Raw genomic sequence first — 24,455 nt, 5'->3', positions numbered from 1 at the left:
ACTTGATGGAAGGTTTAGTTGAAGACGGTGGGTGACTTCTAGTCCTCAGTGCTGTATATTGTAGATGTAGGATTCTACTGCAGGGCACGTGCCTTCTGGCTTGCTGGAATACAAGCTGCTCGAATGTTGATTCTGTCTGTCTGTCTGTCTCTCACTCTCCTCAAGTTCCAGATGGTCTTTTTCAAAAGTGAAAACTGTCTCTCACCTCCTGGTAGGAGATGGTCAGATCACTTCCCATGATCATTGCACTATGGCCCAGGACATGGCTACTTCACACCTTCCTTGCTTCAGAAAAAGACATTCAATTCTGAAACGTTTTTAGGATGTGGTGCAACTGACATCTCTTAGCTTTGAAAATTTGTCCTTTATCTTTGTCAGACAGTTTGAATATACAAAGACCAGTCCCTTTCCTTCGGGGGCTCTTGTGGAACCGTTGTTCAATTTTTTAAAATAAAGGTTTATTTTATAAATTCAGAGTCTGTTTGACTGTTCAGAGCTAGTCCATAGTTTGTATCATTACTCCTCCGGTGTGTGTGACAGAGGGAAATTACAAACTGTTGATTATCCAGATTCAAAGTTTCAAAAGTTGATTCAGTGTCACAGGAGAGATTCCAGGACAGTGACTGAAATGCAGATACAATGTATGTTAATTGCATTTCAATTGGATGTTAATTCTATTCAGCTACTGATATTAATTGAAGTCTCACCGGTGGCCATACATACTGAAGTGGACTTATAGAGGGGTTGTTAGTTGGAAATGACTGATAAAAGATGTGGGTCCCTGTAAGTAAAAGCTTGTCGGTGTATAATGATGAGGCTCCAGTGTTCTATCCTTCACTGCTGAGCTAACTGTGACCTGAATCAGCCTGGCTATTGGTGACTAGCTGGCAATGGGAAGGCTTGCAAAATGGCAGGGAAGCTGTGGGAGCAGTGGGAAAGTTGACGGTTCAGCCATCCACTGACCACTTAAGTGGCCAATTATGGGCCATTTCGTGCCATGTACATTTTCCCACAACTGGAGATCTGGTTGCTGTGTGGGGACACTGCAAGGTAAACCATGGGAACCGTTGCAGTGGCAGGTGTCTTCCTTGATGGGCACACCATGGCCGATGGAGGGGTACTCCGAAGACAATGACCGCCCTCACAGCAACGGCACTGCCAGTGCTCCATGACCGCCTGCACCGCGATTGCCAGGCATGGCTGCCAAGACCCAGCTTCAGGGAAGATACTTACATGTCTTTGCGGGCACCTGGCTTTTGAGGCATTATCATTCTGGAGCTGCAGCCTCAGCACTGGCCACTGCTAGCAGTGGTGTTGCTGAGGTCGTTGAGCTGCCAGACTTCTGATTGGGTCAGCAGCTCTTGGGGATGGGCCGCAGTCCTTCCTTGGATGGCGGCCTGTTGATTGGCCACCACCAGCAAATTGCAACATCAGGAATTTTCAGCTGCTGAAGTGGGACCGACTCCTGCTTTCAACCCTCACGGCACAACTTCCAGGTAAGCAACAAAATTCAACTGGGTGTTCTAACATTGATAACAAAGTTAAGAAGTGTTAGGCAGAGCAAGGTTCCTGAAACACTGAATAGAAATAAATCTAGTTTATTCTGGGCTTTTTTCTGGTTGTATGGGTTGAGAGAGACTCATTGTTCGCAACAGCCAGAGAGCACCCTGTTCTTCTTGGAATGCTGTCATCAGATTTTTTACATGCACCTGAGCAAAGAGATAGGTCCTTCATTTAACACAAGTTTTAGAAATTATCACCTTAAACTACACAGCATTTCCTCAGTACAGCACTGAGGTGTCACCTGGATTCTGTGCTCAAGTCATGGAGTGGAACTTGAACCCATAGCTGTATGAATCAAAACCATGAATGCTACCAACCGAGCCAACTGGTTGAGGCGAGTCACTATACACAGGCCTGTGTAATAGGTTTAAACTAAATATTCACATTCTATTCATCATTACATTTTTGGCAACTGAGTACCAATCTTCCTAAGGTCTTCTTACCATACAATACAAAAACATGTCTGGCCATCCTGATGGCATCAGCTCATTAAACATTAAAGCAGGGCTTTTAGTGTGTGTCTACCCAGTAAGGCCCAGGATTTCCATATGGTAGATCTGCAAGTGAACTTGCAGTTCAGTAAGCCTGCTGACTGAAATCAACGTTACCTACAAAGGTGCCACCAACTGAGTTACATCTTATCACTCACTCAAACAGGCTCGAACACTGCTACATAATCATATTAACTGCACAGAATAACTAAGGGAACTTAGTTTGAGCACAACTCACATATAGGTTGGAGAAAGTGAGACAGCAGCAGATGAGAACCAATGAATTGTTCATCTGATTGTTCAATAAATGTTGCTGTAAATTCAATTCAGAATTTGTGTTTAAACAAGAATGCACAGAAGAGATTTGGAACAAAAGATTTTGTATGACATCAATGCTTTTTGTTTTGTAGTTCTGCCGAAAATTAGTGATTTCAAGAAACCGCATGAAATCATAAATGGTGAGCAAACCAATCTGGGCTGGGACGTGACTGTGTTCAATCCAGAGGTAGTGAACATTGTTACATCTCTGAAGCGGAAAGACGAGCAGGAAGTAAAGAGGTTATTTCACTGGAAAATTCCAGCGAGGAGGTTGCAAGGACCAAAGAGAGTATGTGCTCCCCTCACAAATGTACCAGATTTATGCAAGAAAGATGATTCCTTCAGTGCTGAGGTGCCAGAATTTCAACGTACATCTGAAGGGCATTTCCACATTCCCTGCACCGTTACACTGTGTCCTGACATATGCAAGGATGATGATGCTCAGCTAATCATTGAAGTTTCACAGGAGTCTGCTGAGGAAGCTCAGACTAACAGCACAGTACTGAAAGTCACAGCAGGTAATTTCTGCATTTTCTACATCACACAAACACATGTAACATGATCATAAACATTTCAGCCAGAAATCATGGTACCGACATAATGATCACTTGAAATGTTATTTCCCTTCATTATTGTAATGAAATTTGGCAAATCTTGCATTGATCCCTGAATGAATGTGTCGAACCACTGTGCAATGATTTGGTCAGAAGTGATTTGCTGTCTTACATCAGCACCATAGGGATGAGTGAACTGACAGCCTTTTTGCAGCATTACATCAATGTGCTGTGGGATGCTATGCAGGGACTTAAAAATGTTCACTACAGCAGGTATAGTGATTATCAGTGCTCTCAGCAGCAGTTGAAGAAAATAAAGACGACATGTAAAATTCAATATCAGCCAAAACACAGAAGTGGAGATTTTAGATTATTCATTGCCATGTGTAGTCCTTGACATCTCTTAGTGTTGCTCTGTCGATCGGAGTAGCTTGTATCTTACATTTTTTCGCTCTGTCTAAGATTGAATCTGCTGTGGATTTAGCACAGAACTGAGCTCCGGAAGGAGGTTTCACTCAAATCACAATGTTTCACAAAGTGCTTGCAGTTCAGGCTATAAGATATTGTGGCATCTTCTCTCCCTTTGTGCCATTTGCTATTTCCTTGCTTGTCTGTCCAGGGCCACTGTTCCTGAATGTGGTAGACATTCTTGAAAAATGTAAAAAAAACACCCATGAGACAAATGGTCTAGCTAACTATCAACTAAGTAATTGAGCAAAATACTTTTCCTTACTTAATTACTGTTGGGTGCAATCTGCAGTTATTGTTCTCAACTGTGGAAAACATCATGAATTCATATCCAGCTGTCACAATTCGTGCAAAAGCAAAATGTTGTGGATGATGGAAAATTGAAAAAAAATGATGTATTTGTTCAATCCATACCTTCTGTATTCATCTGCAATGGATTCAGGTCATTTTGTGTGCTCACTAATATCTTTTGACTGCATTGTTATTTAAGGGAAAACAATACCAAAGGAAATTGAAGACGATAGTGACAGATCACTTCTTGAGAATGTTCCTGACTCTGAAAGAGGTAAATACTTTACCGAGTAGATATTTTCCATTTTTTTTCAGTGAACTCTGAAAACACTGTGACATATATTTTATATCAATAAAGATACAGATAATTTCAGATCGGTTTTAACTATGAGAGGTGTTATGGCCACATTGTGTGATGTGGGTGGCTCACACCGTTCAACCTCACGCCTGACCACAGCAAGTGTATTTTTATTAGGTTTTAGCCACTTGGTATTTTATTTTTCAGATAAACAGACAGAGACAGGTTTTCCTGTCAGTTTTAAAAAACAGAAAATCAATTGTTTCTTGATCACCTCACCTTATCCCGAATTTGTTGAAACCGCATTCACTCACGCATTCGCTCGCGCACACACACAAACACAAATACACGCAAGAAGAGACAGATAGAGAAGGGAAAAAGGAAGGAGACTTTTAGTGGAGTCGGGGAGGTTCTGGTCACTATAAACCTGTTGGATTCCCTTAGAACACAAGCTCTCAATGGGTGCAGGCCAAAGATAATTGTTGTTTTCTCTCTTGATTGAAGGTTCAGTTGAAGATGGTAGGTCACTTCTAGTTCTCACTGCTGTATCATGTCCGCTTAGGATTCTGCAGCATGGCACGTGCCTTCTGGCTGGGTTGGAGCACATGCTGCTAGAATGTTGATTCCCTGTCTCTCTTTCTCACCTTCCAGGATGTCTTTAACAAAAATTAAAACTGTGTCGCCTCTCACCTCCCAGTAGATTTCACACTTGATGGAAGGTTTAGTTGAAGACGGTGGGTGACTTCTAGTCCTCAGTGCTGTATATTGTAGATGTAGGATTCTACTGCAGGGCACGTGCCTTCTGGCTTGCTGGAATACAAGCTGCTCGAATGTTGATTCTGTCTGTCTGTCTGTCTCTCACTCTCCTCAAGTTCCAGATGGTCTTTTTCAAAAGTGAAAACTGTCTCTCACCTCCTGGTAGGAGATGGTCAGATCACTTCCCATGATCATTGCACTATGGCCCAGGACATGGCTACTTCACACCTTCCTTGCTTCAGAAAAAGACATTCAATTCTGAAACGTTTTTAGGATGTGGTGCAACTGACATCTCTTAGCTTTGAAAATTTGTCCTTTATCTTTGTCAGACAGTTTGAATATACAAAGACCAGTCCCTTTCCTTCGGGGGCTCTTGTGGAACCGTTGTTCAATTTTTTAAAATAAAGGTTTATTTTATAAATTCAGAGTCTGTTTGACTGTTCAGAGCTAGTCCATAGTTTGTATCATTACTCCTCCGGTGTGTGTGACAGAGGGAAATTACAAACTGTTGATTATCCAGATTCAAAGTTTCAAAAGTTGATTCAGTGTCACAGGAGAGATTCCAGGACAGTGACTGAAATGCAGATACAATGTATGTTAATTGCATTTCAATTGGATGTTAATTCTATTCAGCTACTGATATTAATTGAAGTCTCACCGGTGGCCATACATACTGAAGTGGACTTATAGAGGGGTTGTTAGTTGGAAATGACTGATAAAAGATGTGGGTCCCTGTAAGTAAAAGCTTGTCGGTGTATAATGATGAGGCTCCAGTGTTCTATCCTTCACTGCTGAGCTAACTGTGACCTGAATCAGCCTGGCTATTGGTGACTAGCTGGCAATGGGAAGGCTTGCAAAATGGCAGGGAAGCTGTGGGAGCAGTGGGAAAGTTGACGGTTCAGCCATCCACTGACCACTTAAGTGGCCAATTATGGGCCATTTCGTGCCATGTACATTTTCCCACAACTGGAGATCTGGTTGCTGTGTGGGGACACTGCAAGGTAAACCATGGGAACCGTTGCAGTGGCAGGTGTCTTCCTTGATGGGCACACCATGGCCGATGGAGGGGTACTCCGAAGACAATGACCGCCCTCACAGCAACGGCACTGCCAGTGCTCCATGACCGCCTGCACCGCGATTGCCAGGCATGGCTGCCAAGACCCAGCTTCAGGGAAGATACTTACATGTCTTTGCGGGCACCTGGCTTTTGAGGCATTATCATTCTGGAGCTGCAGCCTCAGCACTGGCCACTGCTAGCAGTGGTGTTGCTGAGGTCGTTGAGCTGCCAGACTTCTGATTGGGTCAGCAGCTCTTGGGGATGGGCCGCAGTCCTTCCTTGGATGGCGGCCTGTTGATTGGCCACCACCAGCAAATTGCAACATCAGGAATTTTCAGCTGCTGAAGTGGGACCGACTCCTGCTTTCAACCCTCACGGCACAACTTCCAGGTAAGCAACAAAATTCAACTGGGTGTTCTGACATTGATAACAAAGTTAAGAAGTGTTAGGCAGAGCAAGGTTCCTGAAACACTGAATAGAAATAAATCTAGTTTATTCTGGGCTTTTTTCTGGTTGTATGGGTTGAGAGAGACTCATTGTTCGCAACAGCCAGAGAGCACCCTGTTCTTCTTGGAATGCTGTCATCAGATTTTTTACATGCACCTGAGCAAAGAGATAGGTCCTTCATTTAACACAAGTTTTAGAAATTATCACCTTAAACTACACAGCATTTCCTCAGTACAGCACTGAGGTGTCACCTGGATTCTGTGCTCAAGTCATGGAGTGGAACTTGAACCCATAGCTGTATGAATCAAAACCATGAATGCTACCAACCGAGCCAACTGGTTGAGGCGAGTCACTATACACAGGCCTGTGTAATAGGTTTAAACTAAATATTCACATTCTATTCATCATTACATTTTTGGCAACTGAGTACCAATCTTCCTAAGGTCTTCTTACCATACAATACAAAAACATGTCTGGCCATCCTGATGGCATCAGCTCATTAAACATTAAAGCAGGGCTTTTAGTGTGTGTCTACCCAGTAAGGCCCAGGATTTCCATATGGTAGATCTGCAAGTGAACTTGCAGTTCAGTAAGCCTGCTGACTGAAATCAACGTTACCTACAAAGGTGCCACCAACTGAGTTACATCTTATCACTCACTCAAACAGGCTCGAACACTGCTACATAATCATATTAACTGCACAGAATAACTAAGGGAACTTAGTTTGAGCACAACTCACATATAGGTTGGAGAAAGTGAGACAGCAGCAGATGAGAACCAATGAATTGTTCATCTGATTGTTCAATAAATGTTGCTGTAAATTCAATTCAGAATTTGTGTTTAAACAAGAATGCACAGAAGAGATTTGGAACAAAAGATTTTGTATGACATCAATGCTTTTTGTTTTGTAGTTCTGCCGAAAATTAGTGATTTCAAGAAACCGCATGAAATCATAAATGGTGAGCAAACCAATCTGGGCTGGGACGTGACTGTGTTCAATCCAGAGGTAGTGAACATTGTTACATCTCTGAAGCGGAAAGACGAGCAGGAAGTAAAGAGGTTATTTCACTGGAAAATTCCAGCGAGGAGGTTGCAAGGACCAAAGAGAGTATGTGCTCCCCTCACAAATGTACCAGATTTATGCAAGAAAGATGATTCCTTCAGTGCTGAGGTGCCAGAATTTCAACGTACATCTGAAGGGCATTTCCACATTCCCTGCACCGTTACACTGTGTCCTGACATATGCAAGGATGATGATGCTCAGCTAATCATTGAAGTTTCACAGGAGTCTGCTGAGGAAGCTCAGACTAACAGCACAGTACTGAAAGTCACAGCAGGTAATTTCTGCATTTTCTACATCACACAAACACCTGTAACATGATCATAAACATTTCAGCCAGAAATCATGGTACCGACATAATGATCACTTGAAATGTTATTTCCCTTCATTATTGTAATGAAATTTGGCAAATCTTGCATTGATCCCTGAATGAATGTGTCGAACCACTGTGCAATGATTTGGTCAGAAGTGATTTGCTGTCTTACATCAGCACCATAGGGATGAGTGAACTGACAGCCTTTTTGCAGCATTACATCAATGTGCTGTGGGATGCTATGCAGGGACTTAAAAATGTTCACTACAGCAGGTATAGTGATTATCAGTGCTCTCAGCAGCAGTTGAAGAAAATAAAGACGACATGTAAAATTCAATATCAGCCAAAACACAGAAGTGGAGATTTTAGATTATTCATTGCCATGTGTAGTCCTTGACATCTCTTAGTGTTGCTCTGTCGATCGGAGTAGCTTGTATCTTACATTTTTTCGCTCTGTCTAAGATTGAATCTGCTGTGGATTTAGCACAGAACTGAGCTCCGGAAGGAGGTTTCACTCAAATCACAATGTTTCACAAAGTGCTTGCAGTTCAGGCTATAAGATATTGTGGCATCTTCTCTCCCTTTGTGCCATTTGCTATTTCCTTGCTTGTCTGTCCAGGGCCACTGTTCCTGAATGTGGTAGACATTCTTGAAAAATGTAAAAAAAACACCCATGAGACAAATGGTCTAGCTAACTATCAACTAAGTAATTGAGCAAAATACTTTTCCTTACTTAATTACTGTTGGGTGCAATCTGCAGTTATTGTTCTCAACTGTGGAAAACATCATGAATTCATATCCAGCTGTCACAATTCGTGCAAAAGCAAAATGTTGTGGATGATGGAAAATTGAAAAAAAATGATGTATTTGTTCAATCCATACCTTCTGTATTCATCTGCAATGGATTCAGGTCATTTTGTGTGCTCACTAATATCTTTTGACTGCATTGTTATTTAAGGGAAAACAATACCAAAGGAAATTGAAGACGATAGTGACAGATCACTTCTTGAGAATGTTCCTGACTCTGAAAGAGGTAAATACTTTACCGAGTAGATATTTTCCATTTTTTTTCAGTGAACTCTGAAAACACTGTGACATATATTTTATATCAATAAAGATACAGATAATTTCAGATCGGTTTTAACTATGAGAGGTGTTATGGCCACATTGTGTGATGTGGGTGGCTCACACCGTTCAACCTCACGCCTGACCACAGCAAGTGTATTTTTATTAGGTTTTAGCCACTTGGTATTTTATTTTTCAGATAAACAGACAGAGACAGGTTTTCCTGTCAGTTTTAAAAAACAGAAAATCAATTGTTTCTTGATCACCTCACCTTATCCCGAATTTGTTGAAACCGCATTCACTCACGCATTCGCTCGCGCACACACACAAACACAAATACACGCAAGAAGAGACAGATAGAGAAGGGAAAAAGGAAGGAGACTTTTAGTGGAGTCGGGGAGGTTCTGGTCACTATAAACCTGTTGGATTCCCTTAGAACACAAGCTCTCAATGGGTGCAGGCCAAAGATAATTGTTGTTTTCTCTCTTGATTGAAGGTTCAGTTGAAGATGGTAGGTCACTTCTAGTTCTCACTGCTGTATCATGTCCGCTTAGGATTCTGCAGCATGGCACGTGCCTTCTGGCTGGGTTGGAGCACATGCTGCTAGAATGTTGATTCCCTGTCTCTCTTTCTCACCTTCCAGGATGTCTTTAACAAAAATTAAAACTGTGTCGCCTCTCACCTCCCAGTAGATTTCACACTTGATGGAAGGTTTAGTTGAAGACGGTGGGTGACTTCTAGTCCTCAGTGCTGTATATTGTAGATGTAGGATTCTACTGCAGGGCACGTGCCTTCTGGCTTGCTGGAATACAAGCTGCTCGAATGTTGATTCTGTCTGTCTGTCTGTCTCTCACTCTCCTTCTCAAGTTCCAGATGGTCTTTTTCAAAAGTGAAAACTGTCTCTCACCTCCTGGTAGGAGATGGTCAGATCACTTCCCATGATCATTGCACTATGGCCCAGGACATGGCTACTTCACACCTTCCTTGCTTCAGAAAAAGACATTCAATTCTGAAACGTTTTTAGGATGTGGTGCAACTGACATCTCTTAGCTTTGAAAATTTGTCCTTTATCTTTGTCAGACAGTTTGAATATACAAAGACCAGTCCCTTTCCTTCGGGGGCTCTTGTGGAACCGTTGTTCAATTTTTTAAAATAAAGGTTTATTTTATAAAGACAGAGTCTGTTTTACTGTTCAGAGCTAGTCCATAGTTTGTATCATTACTCCTCCGGTGTGTGTGACAGAGGGAAATTACAAACTGTTGATTATCCAGATTCAAAGTTTCAAAAGTTGATTCAGTGTCACAGGAGAGATTCCAGGACAGTGACTGAAATGCAGATACAATGTATGTTAATTGCATTTCAATTGGATGTTAATTATATTCAGATACTGATATTAATTGAAGTCTCACCGGTGGCCATACATACTGAAGTGGACTTATCAAGGGGTTGTTAGTTGGAGATGACTGATAAAAGATGTGGTTCTCTGTAAGTAAAAGCTTGTCGGTGTATAAAGATGAGGCTCCAGTGTTCTATCCTTCACTGCTGAGCTAACTGTGACCTGAATCAGCCTGGCTATTGGTGACAGGCTAGCAATGGGAGGGCTTGCAAAATGGCAGGGAAGCTTTGGGAGCAGTGGGAAAGTTGACGGTTCAGCCATCCACTGACCACTTAAGTGGCCAATTATGGGCCATTTCGTGCCATGTACATTTTCCCACAACTGGAGATCTGGTTGCTGTGTAGGGACACTGCAAGGTAAACCATGGGAACCATTGCAGTGGCAGGTGTCTTCCTTGATGGGCACACCATGGCCGATGGAGGGGTACTCCGATGACAATGACCGCCCTCACCGCAACGGCACTGCCAGTGCTCCATGATCGCCTGCACCGCGATTGCCAGGCATGGCTGCCAAGACCCAGTTTCAGGAAAGATACTTACATGTCTTTGCGGGCACCTGGTTTTTTAGGCATTATCATTCTGGAGCTGCAGCCTCAGCACTGGCCACTGCTAGCAGTGGTGTTGCTGAGGTTGTTGAGCTGCCAGACTTCTGATTGGGTCAGCAGCTCTTGGGGATGGGCCGCAGTCCTTCCTTGGATGGCGGCCTGTTAATTGGCCACCTCCGGCAAATTGCAACATCAGGAATTTTCAGCTGCTGAAGCGGGATCGACTCCTGCTTTCAACCCTCACGGCACAACTTCCAGGTAAGCAACAAAATTCAACTGGGTGTTCTAACATTGATAACAAAGTTAAGAAGTGTTAGGCAGAGCAAGGTTCCTGAAACACTGAATAGAAATAAATCTAGTTTATTCTGGGCTTTTTTCTGGTTGTTTGGGTTGAGAGAGACTCATTGTTCGCAACAGCCAGAGAGCACCCTGTTCTTCTTGGAATGCTGTCATCAGATTTTTTACATGCACCTGAGCAAAGGGATAGGTCCTTCATTTAACACAAGTTTTAGAAATTATCACCTTAAACTACACAGCATTTCCTCAGTACAGCACTGAGGTGTCACCTGGATTCTGTGCTCAAGTCATGGAGTGGAACTTGAACCCATAGCTGTATGAATCAAAACCATGAATGCTACCAACCGAGCCAACTGGTTGAGGCGAGTCACTATACACAGGCCTGTGTAATAGGTTTAAACTAAATATTCACATTCTATTCATCATTACATTTTTGGCAACTGAGTACCAATCTTCCTAAGGTCTTCTTACCATACAATACAAAAACATGTCTGGCCATCCTGATGGCATCAGCTCATTAAACATTAAAGCAGGGCTTTTAGTGTGTGTCTACCCAGTAAGGCCCAGGATTTCCATATGGTAGATCTACAAGTGAACTTTCAGTTCAGTAAGCCTGCTGACTGAAACCAACGTTACCTACAAAGGTGCCACCAACTGAGTTACATCTTATCACTCACTCAAACAGGCTCGAACACTGCTACATAATCATATTAACAGCACAGAATAACTAAGGGAACTTAGTTTGAGCACAACTCACATATAGCTTGGAGAAAGTGAGACAGCAGCAGATGAGAACCAATGAATTGTTCATCTGATTGTTCAATAAATGTTGCTGTAAATTCAGTTCAGAATTTGTGTTTAAACAAGAATGCACAGAAGAGATTTGGAACAAAAGATTTTGTATGACATCAATGCTTTTTGTTTTGTAGTTCTGCCGAAAATTAGTGATTTCAAGAAACCGCATGAAATCATAAATGGTGAGCAAACCAATCTGGGCTGGGACGTGACTGTGTTCAATCCAGAGGTAGTGAACATTGTTACATCTCTGAAGCGGAAAGACGAGCAGGAAGTAAAGAGGTTATTTCACTGGAAAATTCCAGCGAGGAGGTTGCAAGGACCAAAGAGAGTATGTGCTCCCCTCACAAATGTACCAGATTTATGCAAGAAAGATGATTCCTTCAGTGCTGAGGTGCCAGAATTTCAACGTACATCTGAAGGGCATTTCCACATTCCCTGCACCGTTACACTGTGTCCTGACATATGCAAGGATGATGATGCTCAGCTAATCATTGAAGTTTCACAGGAGTCTGCTGAGGAAGCTCAGACTAACAGCACAGTACTGAAAGTCACAGCAGGTAATTTCTGCATTTTCTACATCACACAAACACCTGTAGCATGATCATAAACATTTCAGCCAGAAATCATGGTACCGACATAATGATCACTTGAAATGTTATTTCCCTTCATTATTGTAATGAAATTTGGCATATCTTGCATTGATCCCTGAATGAATGTGTAGAACCACTGTGCAATGATTTGGTCAGAAGTGATTTGCTGTCTTACATCAGCACCATAGGGATGAGTGAACTGACAGCCTTTTTGCAGCATTACATCAATGTGCTGTGGGATGCTATGCAGGGACTTAAAAATGTTCACTACAGCAGGTATAGTGATTATCAGTGCTCTCAGCAGCAGTTGAAGAAAATAAAGACTACATGTAAAATTCAATATCAGCCAAAACACAGAAGTGGAGATTTTAGATTATTCATTGCCATGTGTAGTCCTTGACATCTCTTAGTGTTGCTCTGTCGCTTTGAGTAGCTTGTATCTTACATTTTTTTGCTCTGTCTAAGATTGAATCTGCTGTGGATTTAGCACAGAACAGAGCTCCGTAAGGAGGTTTCACTCAAATCACAATGTTTCACAAAGTGCTTGCAGTTCAGGCTATAAGATATTGTGGCATCTTCTCTCCCTTTGTGCCATTTGCTATTTCCTTGCTTGTCTGTCCAGGGCCACTGTTCCTGAATGTGGTAGGCATTCTTGAAAAATGTAACAAAACACCCATGCGACAAATGGTCTAGCTAACTATCAACTAAGTAATGGAGCAAAATACTTTTCCTTACTTATTTACTGTTGGGTGCAATCTGCAGTTATTGTTCTCAACTGTGGAAAACATCATGAATTCATATCCAGCTGTCACAATTCGTGCAAAAGCAAAATACTGTGGATGCTGGAAAATTGAAAAAAAATGATGTATTTGTTCAATTCATACCTTCTGTATTCATCTGCAATGGATTCAGGTCATTTTGTGTGCTCACTAATATCTTTTGACTGCATTGTTATTAAAGGGAAAACAATACAAAAGGAAATTGAAGACGATAGTGACAGATCACTTCTTGAGAATGTTCCTGACTCTGAAAGAGGTAAATACTTTACCAAGTCGATATTTTCCATTTTTTTCAGTGAACTCCGAAAACACTGTGACATATATTTTATAACAATAAAGATACAGATAATTTCAGATTGGTTTTAACTATGAGAGGTGTTATGGCCACGTTGTGTGACGTGGGTGGTTCCCACTGTGCAACCTCACGCCTGCCTACAGCAAGTGTATTTTTATTAGGTTTTAGCCGCTTGCTATTTTATTTTTCAGATAAACAGACAGAGACAGGTTTTCCTGTCAGTTTTAAAAAACAGAAAATCGATTGTCTCTTGATCACCTCACCTTATCCCGAATTTGTTGGAACCGCATCCACTCACGCATTCGCTCATGCACACACACACACACACACAAATACATGCAAGAAGAGACAGATAGAGAAGGGAAAAAGGAAGGAGACTTTTAGTGGAATCGGGGAGGTTCTGGTCTCTATAAACCTGTTGGATTCACTTCAAACACAAGCTCTCAATGGGTGCAGGCCAAAGATAATTGTTGTTTTCTCTCTTGGTTGAAGGTTCAGTTGAAGATGGTAGGTCACTTCTACTTCTCACTGCTGTATCATGTTGACTTAGGATTCTGCAGCATGGCACATGCCTTCTGGCTGGGTTGGAGCACATGCTGCTAGAATGTTGATTCCCTCTCTCTCTTTCTCATCTTGCAGAATGTCTTTAACAAAAATTAAAACTGTGTTGCCTCTCACCTCCCAGTAGATTTCACTCTTGATGGAAGGTTCAGTGGAAGATGGTGGGTCACTTCTAGTTCTCAGTACTGTATATTGTAGACGTGGAATTCTACTGCAGGGCACGTGCCTTCTGGCTTGCTGGAGTACAAGCTGCTAGAATGTTGATTCTGTCTGCCTGTCTGTCTCTCACTCTCCTTCTCAAGTTCCAGATGATCTTTTTCAAAAGTGAAAACTGTCTCTCACCTCCTGGTAGGAGATGGTCTGATCACTTCCCATGATTATTGCACTATGGCCCAGGATATGGCTACTTCACACCTTCTTTGCTTCAGAAAAAGACATTCAATTCTGAAACATTTTCAGGATGAGGTGCAACTGACATCTCTTAGCTTTGAAAATTTGTCCTTTATCTTTGTCAGACAGTTTGAATATACAAAGACCAGTCCCTTTCCTTCGGGGGCTCTTGTGGAACCGTTGTTCAATGTTTTAAAATAAAGGTTTATTTTATAAAGACAGAGTCTGTTTTACTGTTCAGAGCTAGTCCACAGTTTGTATCATTACTCCTCCGGTGTGTGTGACAGAGGGAAATTACAAACTGTTGATTATCCAGATTCAAAGTTTCAAAAGTTGATTCAGTGTCACAGGAGAGATTCCAGGACAGTGACTGAAATGCAGATACAATGTATGCTAATTGTATTTGAATTGGATGTTAATTATATTCAGATACTCGTATTACTTGAAGTCTCACCAGTGGTCATACATTCTGAAGTGGACTTTTCAAGGGGTTGTTAGTTGGAAATGACTGATAAAAGATGTGGGTCTCTGTAAGTAAAAGCTTGTCGGTGTATCAAGATGAGGCTCCAGTGTTCTATCCTTCACTGCTGAGCTAACTGTGACCTGAATCAGCCTGGCTATTGGTGACAGGCTAGCAATGGGAGGGCTTGCAAAATGGCAGGGAAGCTTTGGGAGCAGTGGGAAAGTTGACGGTTCAGCCATCCACTGACCACTTAAGTGGCCAATTATGGGCCATTTCGTGCCATGTACATTTTCCCACAACTGGAGATCTGGTTGCCGTGTAGGGACACTGCAAGGTAAACCATGGGAACCATTGCAGTGGCAGGTGTCTTCCTTGATGGGCACACCATGGCCGATGGAGGGGTACTCCGATGACAATGACCACCCTCACAGCAACGGCACTGCCAGTGCTCCATGATCGCCTGCACCGCGATTGCCAGGCATGGCTGCCAAGACCCAGTTTCAGGAAAGATACTTACATGTCTTTGCGGGCACCTGGCTTTTTAGGCATTATCATTCTGGAGCTGCAGCCTCAGCACTGGCCACTGCTAGCAGTGGTGTTGCTGAGGTCGTTGAGCTGCCAGACTTCTGATTGGGTCAGCAGCTCTTGGGGATGGGCCGCAGTCCTTCCTTGGATGGCGGCCTGTTAATTGGCCACCACCAGCAAATTGCAACATCAGGAATTTTCAGCTGCTGAAGCGGGACCGACTCCTGCTTTCAACCCTCACGGCACAACCTCCAGGTAAGCAACAAAATTCAACTGGGTGTTCTAACATTGATAACAAAGTTAAGAAGTGTTAGGCAGAGCAAGGTTCCTGAAACACTGAATAGAAATAAATCTAGTTTATTCTGGGCTTTTTTCTGGTTGTATGGGTTGAGAGAGACTCATTGTTCGCAACAGCCAGAGAGCACCCTGTTCTTCTTGGAATGCTGTCATCAGATTTTTTACATGCACCTGAGCAAAGAGATAGGTCCTTCATTTAACACAAGTTTTAGAAATTATCACCTTAAACTACACAGCATTTCCTCAGTACAGCACTGAGGTGTCACCTGGATTCTGTGCTCAAGTCATGGAGTTGAACTTGAACCCATAGCTGTATGAATCAAAACTATGAATGCTACCAACCGAGCCAACTGGTTGAGGCGAGTCACTATACACAGGCCTGTGTAATAGGTTTAAACTAAATATTCACATTCTATTCATCATTACATTTTAGGCAACTGAGTACCAATCTTCCTAACGTCTTCTTACCATACAATACAAAAACATGTCTGGCCATCCTGATGGCATCAGCTCATTAAACATTAAAGCAGGGCTTTTAGTGTGTGTCTACCCAGTAAGGCCCAGGATTTCCATATGGTAGATCTACAAGTGAACTTGCAGTTCAGTAAGCCTGCTGACTGAAACCAACGTTACCTACAAAGGTGCCACCAACTGAGTTACATCTTATCACTCACTCAAACAGGCTCGAACACTGCTACATAATCATATTAACAGCACAGAATAACTAAGGGAACTTAGTTTGAGCACAACTCACATATAGCTTGGAGAAAGTGAGACAGCAGCAGATGAGAACCAATGAATTGTTCATCTGATTGTTCAATAAATGTTGCTGTAAATTCAGTTCAGAATTTGTGTTTAAACAAGAATGCACAGAAGAGATTTGGAACAAAAGATTTTGTATGACATCAATGCTTTTTGTTTTGTAGTTCTGCCGAAAATTAGTGATTTCAAGAAACCGCATGAAATCATAAATGGTGAGCAAACCAATCTGGGCTGGGACGTGACTGTGTTCAATCCAGAGGTAGTGAACATTGTTACATCTCTGAAGCGGAAAGACGAGCAGGAAGTAAAGAAGTTATTTCACTGGAAAATGCCAGCGAGGAGGTTGCAAGGACCAAAGAGAGTATGTGGTCCCCTCACAAATGTACCAGATTTATGCAAGAAAGATGATTCCTTCAGTGCTGAGGTGCCAGAATTTCAACGTACATCTGAAGGGCATTTCCACATTCCCTGCACCGTTACACTGTGTCCTGACATATGCAAGGATGATGATGCTCAGCTAATCATTGAAGTTTCACAGGAGTCTGCTGAGGAAGCTCAGACTAACAGCACAGTACTGAAAGTCACAGCAGGTAATTTCTGCATTTTCTACATCACACAAACACCTGTAGCATGATCATAAACATTTCAGCCAGAAATCATGGTACCGACATAATGATCACTTGAAATGTTATTTCCCTTCATTATTGTAATGAAATTTGGCATATCTTGCATTGATCCCTGAATGAATGTGTAGAACCACTGTGCAATGATTTGGTCAGAAGTGATTTGCTGTCTTACATCAGCACCATAGGGATGAGTGAACTGACAGCCTTTTTGCAGCATTACATCAATGTGCTGTGGGATGCTATGCAGGGACTTAAAAATGTTCACTACAGCAGGTATAGTGATTATCAGTGCTCTCAGCAGCAGTTGAAGAAAATAAAGACTACATGTAAAATTCAATATCAGCCAAAACACAGAAGTGGAGATTTTAGATTATTCATTGCCATGTGTAGTCCTTGACATCTCTTAGTGTTGCTCTGTCGCTTTGAGTAGCTTGTATCTTACATTTTTTTGCTCTGTCTAAGATTGAATCTGCTGTGGATTTAGCACAGAACAGAGCTCCGTAAGGAGGTTTCACTCAAATCACAATGTTTCACAAAGTGCTTGCAGTTCAGGCTATAAGATATTGTGGCATCTTCTCTCCCTTTGTGCCATTTGCTATTTCCTTGCTTGTCTGTCCAGGGCCACTGTTCCTGAATGTGGTAGGCATTCTTGAAAAATGTAACAAAACACCCATGCGACAAATGGTCTAGCTAACTATCAACTAAGTAATGGAGCAAAATACTTTTCCTTACTTATTTACTGTTGGGTGCAATCTGCAGTTATTGTTCTCAACTGTGGAAAACATCATAAATTCATATCCAGCTGTCACAATTTGTGCAAAAGCAAAATACTGTGGATGCTGGAAAATTGAAAAAAAATAATGTATTTGTTCAATTCATTCCTTCTGTATTCATCTGCAATGGATTCAGGTCATTTTGTGTGCTCACTAATATCTTTTGACTGCATTGTTATTAAAGGGAAAACAATACAAAAGGAAATTGAAGACGATAGTGACAGATCACTTCTTGAGAATGTTCCTGACTCTGAAAGAGGTAAATACTTTACCAAGTCGATATTTTCCATTTTTTTCAGTGAACTCCGAAAACACTGTGACATATATTTTATAACAATAAAGATACAGATAATTTCAGATTGGTTTTAACTATGAGAGGTGTTATGGCCACGTTGTGTGACGTGGGTGGTTCCCACTGTGCAACCTCACGCCTGCCTACAGCAAGTGTATTTTTATTAGGTTTTAGCCGCTTGCTATTTTATTTTTCAGATAAACAGACAGAGACAGGTTTTCCTGTCAGTTTTAAAAAACAGAAAATCGATTGTCTCTTGATCACCTCACCTTATCCCGAATTTGTTGGAACCGCATCCACTCACGCATTCGCTCATACACACACACACAAATACACGCAAGAAGAGACAGATAGAGAAGGGAAAAAGGAAGGAGACTTTTAGTGGAATCGGGGAGGTTCTGGTCTCTATAAACCTGTTGGATTCACTTCAAACACAAGCTCTCAATGGGTGCGGGCCAAAGATAATTGTTGTTTTCTCTCTTGGTTGAAGGTTCAGTTGAAGATGGTAGGTCACTTCTACTTCTCACTGCTGTATCATGTTGACTTAGGATTCTGCAGCATGGCACATGCCTTCTGGCTGGGTTGGAGCACATGCTGCTAGAATGTTGATTCCCTCTCTCTCTTTCTCATCTTGCAGAATGTCTTTAACAAAAATTAAAACTGTGTTGCCTCTCACCTCCCAGTAGATTTCACTCTTGATGGAAGGTTCAATGGAAGATGGTGGGTCACTTCTAGTTCTCAGTACTGTATATTGTGGACGTGGAATTCTACTGCAGGGCACGTGCCTTCTGGCTTGCTGGAGTACAAGCTGCTGGAATGTTGATTCTGTCTGCCTGTCTGTCTCTCACTCTCCTTCTCAAGTTCCAGATGGTCTTTTTCAAAAGTGAAAACTGTCTCTCACCTCCTGGTAGGAGATGGTCTGATCACTTCCCATGATTATTGCACTATGGCCCAGGATATGGCTACTTCACACCTTCTTTGCTTCAGAAAAAGACATTCAATTCTGAAACGTTTTCAGGATGAGGTGCAACTGACATCTCTTAGCTTTGAAAATGTGTCCTTTATCTTTGTCAGACAGTTTGAATATACAAAGACCAGTCCCTTTCCTTCGGGGGCTCTTGTGGAACCGTTGTTCAATTTTTAAAAATAAAGGTTTATTTTATAAAGACAGAGTCTATTTTACTGTTCAGAGCTAATCCATAGTTTGTATCATTACTCCTCCGGTGTGTGTGACAGAGGGAAATTACAAACTGTTGATTATCCAGATTCAAAGTTTCAAAAGTTGATTCAGTGTCACAGGAGAGATTCCAGGACAGTGACTGAAATGCAGATACAATGTATGTTAATTGCATTTCAATTGGATGTTAATTATATTCAGATACTGATATTAATTGAAGTCTCACCGGTGGCCATACATACTGAAGTGGACTTATCAAGGGGTTGTTAGTTGGAGATGACTGATAAAAGATGTGGGTCTCTGTAAGTAAAAGCTTGTCGGTGTATAAAGATGAGGCTCCAGTGTTCTATCCTTCACTGCTGAGCTAACTGTGACCTGAATCAGCCTGGCTATTGGTGACAGGCTAGCAATGGGAGGGCTTGCAAAATGGCAGGGAAGCTTTGGGAGCAGTGGGAAAGTTGACGGTTCAGCCATCCACTGACCACTTAAGTGGCCAATTATGGGCCATTTCGTGCCATGTACATTTTCCCACAACTGGAGATCTGGTTGCTGTGTAGGGACACTGCAAGGTAAACCATGGGAACCATTGCAGTGGCAGGTGTCTTCCTTGATGGGCACACCATGGCCGATGGAGGGGTACTCCGATGACAATGACCGCCCTCACCGCAACGGCACTGCCAGTGCTCCATGATCGCCTGCACCGCGATTGCCAGGCATGGCTGCCAAGACCCAGTTTCAGGAAAGATACTTACATGTCTTTGCGGGCACCTGGTTTTTTAGGCATTATCATTCTGGAGCTGCAGCCTCAGCACTGGCCACTGCTAGCAGTGGTGTTGCTGAGGTTGTTGAGCTGCCAGACTTCTGATTGGGTCAGCAGCTCTTGGGGATGGGCCGCAGTCCTTCCTTGGATGGCGGCCTGTTAATTGGCCACCTCCGGCAAATTGCAACATCAGGAATTTTCAGCTGCTGAAGCGGAATCGACTCCTGCTTTCAACCCTCACGGCACAACTTCCAGGTAAGCAACAAAATTCAACTGGGTGTTCTAACATTGATAACAAAGTTAAGAAGTGTTAGGCAGAGCAAGGTTCCTGAAACACTGAATAGAAATAAATCTAGTTTATTCTGGGCTTTTTTCTGGTTGTATGGGTTGAGAGAGACTCATTGTTCGCAACAGCCAGAGAGCACCCTGTTCTTCTTGGAATGCTGTCATCAGATTTTTTCATGCACCTGAGCAAAGGGACAGGTCATTCATTTAACACAAGTTTTAGAAATTATCACCTTAAACTACACAGCATTTCCTCAGTACAGCACTGAGGTGTCACCTGGATTCTGTGCTCAAGTCATGGAGTGGAACTTGAACCCATAGCTGTATGAATCAAAACCATGAATGCTACCAACCGAGCCAACTGGATGAGGCGAGTCACTATACACAGGCCTGTGTAATAGGTTTAAACTAAATATTCACATTCTATTCATCATTACATTTTTGGCAACTGAGTACCAATCTTCCTAAGGTCTTCTTACCATACAATACAAAAACAGGTCTGGCCATCCTGATGGCATCAGCTCATTAAACGTTAAAGCAGGGCTTTTAGTGTGTGTCTACCCAGTAAGGCCTAGGATTTCCATATGGTAGATCCACAAGTGAACCTGCAGTTCAGTAAGCCTGCTGACTGAAACCAACGTTACCTACAAAGGTGCCACCAACTGAGTTACATCTTATCACTCACTCAAACAGGCTCGAACACTGCTACATAATCATCTTAACAGCACAGAATAACTAAGGGAACTTGGTTTGAGCACAACTCACATATAGCTTGGAGAAAGTGAGACAGCAGCAGATGAGAACCAATGAATTGTTCATCTGATTGTTCAATAAATGTTGCTGTAAATTCAGTTCAGAATTTGTGTTTAAACAAGAATGCACAGAAGAGATTTGGAACAAAAGATTTTGTATGACATCAATGCTTTTTGTTTTGTAGTTCTGCCGAAAATTAGTGATTTCAAGAAACCGCATGAAATCATAAATGGTGAGCAAACCAATCTGGGCTGGGACGTGACTGTGTTCAATCCAGAGGTAGTGAACATTGTTACATCTCTGAAGCGGAAAGACGAGCAGGAAGTAAAGAGGTTATTTCACTGGAAAATTCCAGCGAGGAGGTTGCAAGGACCAAAGAGAGTATGTGCTCCCCTCACAAATGTACCAGATTTATGCAAGAAAGATGATTCCTTCAGTGCTGAGGTGCCAGAATTTCAACGTACATCTGAAGGGCATTTCCACATTCCCTGCACCGTTACACTGTGTCCTGACATATGCAAGGATGATGATGCTCAGCTAATCATTGAAGTTTCACAGGAGTCTGCTGAGAAAGCTCAGACTAACAGCACAGTACTGAAAGTCACAGCAGGTAATTTCTGCATTTTCTACATCACACAAACACCTGTAACATGATCATAAACATTTCAGCCAGAAATCATGGTACCGACATAATGATCACTTGAAATGTTATTTCCCTTCATTATTGTAATGAAATTTGGCAAATCTTGCATTGATCCCTGAATGAATGTGTAGAACCACTGTGCAATGATTTGGTCAGAAGTGATTTGCTGTCTTACATCAGCACCATAGGGATGAGTGAACTGACAGCCTTTTTGCAGCATTACATCAATGTGCTGTGGGATGCTATGCAGGGACTTAAAAATGTTCACTACAGCAGGTATAGTGATTATCAGTGCTCTCAGGAGCAGTTGAAGAAAATAAAGACTACATGTAAAATTCAATATCAGCCAAAACACAGAAGTGGAGGTTTTAGATTATTCATTGCCATGTGTAGTCCTTGACATCTCTTAGTGTTGCTCTGTTGCTTTGAGTAGCTTGTATCTTACATTTTTTTGCTCTGTCTAAGATTGAATCTGCTGTGGATTTAGCACAGAACTGAGCTCCGGAAGGAGGTTTCACTCAAATCACAATGTTTCACAAAGTGCTTGCAGTTCAGGCTATAAGATATTGTGGCATATTCTCTCCCTTTGTGCCATTTGCTATTTCCTTGCTTGTCTGTCCAGGGCCACTGTTCCTGAATGTGGTAGACATTCTTGAAAAATGTAACAAAACACCCATGCGACAAATGGTCTAGCTAACTATCAACTAAGTAATTGAGCAAAATACTTTTCCTGACTTATTTACTGTTGGGTGCAATCTGCAGTTATTGTTCTCAACTGTGGAAAACATCATGAATTCATATCCAGCTGTCACAATTCGTGCAAAAGCAAAATACTGTGGATGCTGGAAAATTGAAAAAGAATGATGTATTTGTTCAATTCATACCTTCTGTATTCATCTGCAATGGATTCAGGTCATTTTGTGTGCTCACTAATATCTTTTGACTGCATTGTTATTAAAGGGAAAACAATACAAAAGGAAATTGAAGACGATAGTGACAGATCACTTCTTGAGAATGTTCCTGACTCTGAAAGAGGTAAATACTTTACCAAGTCGATATTTTCCAATTTTTTTCAGTGAACTCTGAAAACACTGTGACATATATTTTATAACAATAAAGATACAGATAATTTCAGATTGGTTTTAACTATGAGAGGTGTTATGGCCACTTTGTGTGACATGGGTGGTTCCCACTGTTCAACCTGACGCCTGCCTACAGCAAGTGTATTTTTATTAGGTTTTAGCCGCTTGCTATTTTATTTTTCAGAAAAACAGACAGAGACAGGTTTTACTGTCAGTTTTAAAAAACAGAAAATCAATTGTCTCTTGATCACCTCACCTTATCCCGAATTTGTTTGAACCGCATCCACTCACGCATTCGCTCGTGCACACACACACACACACACACACAAATACACGCAAGAAAAGACAGATAGAGAAGGGAAAAAGGAAGGAGACTTTTAGTGGAATCGGGGAGGTTCTGGTCTCTATAAACCTGTTGGATTCACTTTGAACACAAGCTCTCAATGGGTGCAGGCCAAAGATAATTGTTGATTTCTCTCTTGATTGAAGGTTCAGTTGAAGATGGTAGGTCACTTCTAGTTCTCACTGCTGTATCATGTCGGCTTAGGATTCTGCAGCATGGCACGTGCCTTCTGGCTGGATTGGGGCACATGCTGCTAGAATGTTGATTCCCTCTTTCTCTTTCTCATCTTCCAGACTGTCTTTAACAAAAATTAAAACTGTGTTGCCTCTCACCTCCCAGTAGATTTCACTCTTGATGGAAGGTTCAGTTGAAGACGGTGGGTCACTTCTAGTTCTCAGTTCTGTATATTGTCGATGTAGGATTCTGCAGCAGGGCACATGCCTTCTGGCTGGTTTGGAGCTCATGCTGCTAGAATGTTGATTCCGTCTGTCTGTCTTCATCTCCTTCTCAGGTTCCAGATGGTCTTTTTCAAAGGACATCATTTGTTGACAACGCTAACACTGGGGGGCGCTGTTGTGGCACATGCGCAAATGCAGCATGTGCCACTAAAACGTCACAGATTGTGACTTTAGTCAGCTGCCACGACGAAAGATGGCTTTGCTCAAATAATCACACGGAGGCAACCTAACAAACACATGTCAGCACACAATGGTGGAGTGAGAGTGCGACCGAGCCAGGGCCGGGGAGCGAGCCGGGGCCAGGGAGCTGGCCGGGGAGGGAGTGGGGAGCGGAGCGGGCCTGGTAGGAATGGAGCGGTCGGCAAGTGGGCGAGCGAACGGGTTGGTGACGGAGGGGAGCGGAGCAGGCCTGTGGGGAGCGGAGCGGCCGGCGAGTGGGCGAGCAAACGGCCCAGTGACGAAGGGAAGTGGAGCGGCCGGAGACAGCAGCGTGAGGGGGGTGGGTGCGTTTTTCTACGCATGCGCCATAAATTTGCAACGGCAAAAGACTTACCCACACCCAGCGACACCAAGGTGTTCGGCCGCTCGCTCCCCACGGCTCTCAACGGCGTCTCGCTTCTGGCCCTCTCCATCCAGCCGTTCTCTCCAGCTGCAGATCCCCCATCCAGCCGCTTTCTCCCCTACTTCTCAACTTTACTTCAGGCATTGCAGCTCTCTTGTCCCTGCCTTTTGCATCCCTCTCTTCAGGAGCTTCTGAATTTAACTCTCTCCCACTACCCCACCACACCCCCTCTCTACCTCCCCCCACATCCCCCCCTTCCCCCACCTCCCCCTCTTCCCCCACCTGCCCCTCACACCCCCTCTCCCACCCACCCCTTCACAACC

General features: G+C 42.6%; 1 protein-coding gene across 5 annotated transcripts in view; it reads left to right on the top strand.

Annotated features, from left to right (window-relative positions):
• LOC137377052 (uncharacterized) overlaps positions 1-24,455 on the top strand; it is a 108,586-nt gene that overhangs the window by 37,931 nt on the left and 46,200 nt on the right. For all 5 annotated transcript variants that reach the window (XM_068046248.1, XM_068046247.1, XM_068046246.1 and 2 more), the window contains 10 exons: positions 2,465-2,890; positions 3,885-3,959; positions 7,155-7,580; positions 8,575-8,649; positions 11,848-12,273; positions 13,267-13,341; positions 16,543-16,968; positions 17,962-18,036; positions 21,229-21,654; positions 22,648-22,722. In XM_068046248.1, coding sequence (XP_067902349.1) covers positions 2,465-2,890; positions 3,885-3,959; positions 7,155-7,580; positions 8,575-8,649; positions 11,848-12,273; positions 13,267-13,341; positions 16,543-16,968; positions 17,962-18,036; positions 21,229-21,654; positions 22,648-22,722 — 2,505 coding nt within the window. The remainder of the gene's footprint in view (positions 1-2,464; positions 2,891-3,884; positions 3,960-7,154; positions 7,581-8,574; positions 8,650-11,847; positions 12,274-13,266; positions 13,342-16,542; positions 16,969-17,961; positions 18,037-21,228; positions 21,655-22,647; positions 22,723-24,455) is intronic.

This window comes from Heterodontus francisci, chromosome 14 (assembly GCF_036365525.1).
Source record: "Heterodontus francisci isolate sHetFra1 chromosome 14, sHetFra1.hap1, whole genome shotgun sequence".
Classification (NCBI taxonomy): Eukaryota; Metazoa; Chordata; class Chondrichthyes; order Heterodontiformes; family Heterodontidae; genus Heterodontus; species Heterodontus francisci.
This window is presented reverse-complemented; position numbering and strand designations above follow the sequence as displayed.